At 55.2% G+C, this 3,780-nt stretch overlaps 1 protein-coding gene across 3 annotated transcripts in view; it reads left to right on the top strand.

Moving 5' to 3' along the window:
• The window catches only part of SFSWAP (splicing factor SWAP), a 52,510-nt gene that overhangs the window by 12,357 nt on the left and 36,373 nt on the right, over nt 1–3,780 (top strand). For all 3 annotated transcript variants that reach the window (XM_011371385.2, XM_011371384.2, XM_011371386.2), the window contains exons 6-7: nt 397–509; nt 1,420–1,555. In XM_011371385.2, coding sequence (XP_011369687.1) covers nt 397–509; nt 1,420–1,555 — 249 coding nt within the window. The remainder of the gene's footprint in view (nt 1–396; nt 510–1,419; nt 1,556–3,780) is intronic.

Here is a 3,780-nt window from a genome sequence, read left to right as displayed (position 1 = left end):
TGATTCCCAAAGTCAGTTGTATAAGCCTTACGACAGAGCTCACCATCCCTGTGTGTTTATTGTAGTTTTTAGAAGTACCTGTTGTTGTTTTACATTTTACAAATCAGTAAGATTTTGTCTTCTAGATAATTTAAATACATAATGGATCTAGACTAGCAAACGCCAGGCACGGGCGGGGGGCTGCCAGCGGGCGGGGTCGGGCCTCCTGCCTGGCTTCCTGCTGAACCCCTTGGGCGGCAGTGTCACTGGATATGTCCAAAGATGTTTGGGGGCGGCGGATGACCAAGAAATGACTCCATACAGCTGTGCCTCTGTCCGCTTCTCGGTGTTTGCATAGCTCATTTGTACCTTTCCTGTCACCAGCACCAGGATCTTGAGGTGTGCTTTTGCTTTCAGAGTCGGGAGTCAGCTCTGACAACGAGGACGACGATGACGAGGGCGATGGGAGTTACCTGCACCCGTCCCTCTTCGCCTCCAAGAAGTGCAGCCGCCTGGAGGAGCTGATGAAGGTTTTCTCTCTCTGTCGCACTGTTTCTGGCCATGACGAAACTTCTGCTAGTGTAGTTGCCGAACGCAATTAAGTGCGCGTTTGCTTCGTGTGACAGCTGCATCTCCTTGATCCGTCGTTGAGGTCTACTGTGCACTTTTCTGTTTGGTGGCGGAGGATTTAGTTCTTTTATTTCTTACATGTCCCGTTTTGTAAAATTGAGCAGATTATTTTCATTTTATTATAATTTACCTTTTGGGTAAATTTACCTCTTTCGCATAAGCAGAATGTCGGTTAAGACTCGGGAATTGTTTTGTGCAGATTTCGTCACAATAGGATTGGATTTTATAGGAATCCAGAGTATGTGCTGTCAGAAGGGGTGTGTTACTGTCACAGTAACACAGTATGCTACCTAAAAACATGAATAATTCTCTCGATTTCCCTCTCCTTGCTGTAAAGGAGTCGCTCGGCGTCATGTGGTCAGGTGACACACTCGGGCAGCATTTGGGGTGTGGAAGCGGGAGCCCCCAGACTCAGCATGCATCTCAGTGCCATGTGGTGTGGCTGATTGGGGGCGGGTTGGGGGGAGGTGACAGCTGATCAATGTGACTTGAAAAGCTAGTGGCGATTAAAAGTCAGGGGTTGCTCTAAGGAAGGGCGAGGCTTCAGGCTGAGAGTGAGCAGGACGCTCGCACTCCGCGGCCGCAGTCCCGGCTCGGGGGCGCTCCGCTCATGAGGCAGAGGGAGGCCACCGTCTGCTCAGTTCTCTGGCACTCGTGGCCCGCCAGTGCGCTCGGCCACTGTGCCAGGACCTGCTTGCGTGGGCGCGCTGCAGACTCGCCGAAGTGCACGTGCTGTTCTAGAGTTGCCACGGACGAGTTCCATGTGACAGAAGACAGGAAGTGGTGTGACTGTGCCTTCTCTGTCTGCAGCCTCTGAAGGTGGTGGACCCGGATCACCCCCTCGCCATGCTGGTCCGGAAGGCCCAGGCCGACAGCCCCGCCCCCACCCCACCTGTGGCCGACGGCGCTGCTGGGCAGCCCTCCCAGGTGGAGTACGCCGCTGACTGTGAGTACCTCTCCATGCGCCCAGCCTGCACCTGCAGGGCTCAGCCAGCAGGGGAGCCCCACAGGTGGGAGGTGGGTCTGGCAGAGATGCCCTGTGGAGCTCAGTCCCTCGGGTCTTCGTGCTTAGCCATCCTTAGTATGCGGCCCCATCCTGTGCTCAGATGTCTGCGGCATCAGCTCTGCATTCGAGAAAGGGCAGGGGCAGAGAGCAGGTCGTAGTGGCTCGGCCCCTCTTCAGAGACCTCCCCAGAAGCCATGCCTGGTGACTCCCCTAACTCTTACAGACCAGGATGGTGTCACGTGGTCACCCCATCCTGTAGCAGAGGCTGAAAAACGGGTTTCGTGGACGCATTGCTGCCCAGCGCCCAAGTTCTGTTAAGAATGGGAGGAATGGACGTTGGTCGATGTGCAGTGTTGTCTGCCACTGTCGTTGTCTTGAAGACACACAGCCTGGGACAGCGTGCAGTGCGTACCTCAGACCCAGTTGCGGTTCCCACCTCCTCTCCCTGACCGCTAGTCTTCCGTCTGATTACTTAAAGATTATTAGAAGGCGACATCTTGAAGTTCTATTCAGGAAATCATTTGAGAGTATTTGACTTCGGTCTTACTATCAGGTTATTTAAAGTTGCTTCCTTCAGAGATTAAGTATTAGGTGAAAGAAGAACCATTTGCAGAGTCTGCTTCATGTGGACGTAGGTCCAGTGAGTCCATCTGTAACGCTTGTCACTCTCAGGCAGGGGTTGGAAAGCCAGCCTGAGATTAATTCTCCCTTAAAATGCAAGCTGCTTGTTGCTCGGGCCCGAGCTTGTGTTCGGATGGTGGCCGTGTCCTTTTGTCCTTTGGCACTTCCCTTCCAGCGCCGGCTTCACTAGCGTGTCATTTTGATGTGCTAAATTAACATTTTCATACTCTAAAAATAAGTTATCTGAGTGAACTGAATGCATGTGTTCTTTTAAAAGAAAAAAAAAAAAACCTCTTAAAGAACTTAGGCAATTTTCTCAGATGATTAAATCAAGTCAAACCGCGTTTCTTGGAACGTTCGAGCCACGGTGCGGGGCTCACATCACGCACATGCACCTCGGTTACGTTCTACGCCGGAGCCTGACGTGAGTGTCAGAGGCGGCGGTGTCCCCGAGGCTTCTGTAAGTCACTCGTGAGGCCCCTGCTCACGGCGGGTCCTTGTAAACGGCCCACACGGAGGGATCCAGAGATTCTCCACCTTCTGTCCATCAGGTACACGGTCACTGAGCGGGACGTCTCTCCGGCCGCCTCGCATCTTTTCTCAATCCTGTCTGAAGCTCACGGGTCAAATGCAGTGCCCGCGCACTTCCACCCGATTCCTGAGGCTGGTACTTTGTCCCATGGAAAGGGACAGAATCTGGGAGCGGGTGGCCTTTCCTGACTGTCCTGCTCGCACTAGTGTGTGTGCAGCTGAACGCTGAGCTCAGTGATGGTGCCGTGTGTCTACAGACCCAGGGCCGGGCGGGAGAGGGGACAGGGCCGACAGTGGGCCAGGCTGAAGATGGCTCCTGCGTGACACCCGGCGTTACTGTGAGACCCCACAGTCTGATGGGTGACAATGGCCCGGGCCCAGTGATGGCCATGTGAAGATCAAAGGGTGGGTGGGCCCCAGGGGGCTCACTGCAGTCCCTCCGGTGGCCCACGGGGGGGCCAGAGGCTGAGATGAGCCATGGGAGACTCCTGCGCTGGCTTTATGCAGATCCCGCATGCCTGCTCATGGCTGTGACCTCCCAGCTCCCTGCCTGCCCCATGATCCCCAACCAGAGGAGCTCCAGCCAGGGGCACCAGCTAGTAACCGCCTCTGCTCTCCATAAAGTGGTTGTTTGGACGGCTGTCGTCTCCCGCACGCAGTGGGGGGGTGACAGGGCGGGTGGAGAGCACGTCCGCTGTGACACTTTGGGTTCCGGACACAGGCGCCGCGTGGTGGGCCAGCTTCAGCCTGAGCTCCGGCCTGGCGGAGGCGAGGCGTCTGCAGACGGGCGCGGTGGGTTAGACGTGGGTTGGCCACGCCAGAGGCACAGGAGGTTCCGGATGCTGAGGTGAGCCATCTCAGTCTATAAGTATCAGCAATAAGTTCATATTTTGTACAAATAGAAGACAGTTCAGCAAAACATAAGGCAGGCCAGGTGGTACTCGTAGGCACCCACCTGCGTCCAGCCTCTGCTGTGGATGCAGAAGGGGTCACGGGTGTAGGGGCAGTGGGAC

The sequence above is a fragment of the Pteropus vampyrus genome, unplaced genomic scaffold (genome assembly GCF_000151845.1).
Source record: "Pteropus vampyrus isolate Shadow unplaced genomic scaffold, Pvam_2.0 Scaffold189, whole genome shotgun sequence".
Taxonomy (NCBI): domain Eukaryota; kingdom Metazoa; phylum Chordata; class Mammalia; order Chiroptera; family Pteropodidae; genus Pteropus; species Pteropus vampyrus.
Note: the sequence above shows the minus strand (reverse complement) of the source record. Positions and strands in the feature narration are given on the sequence as shown.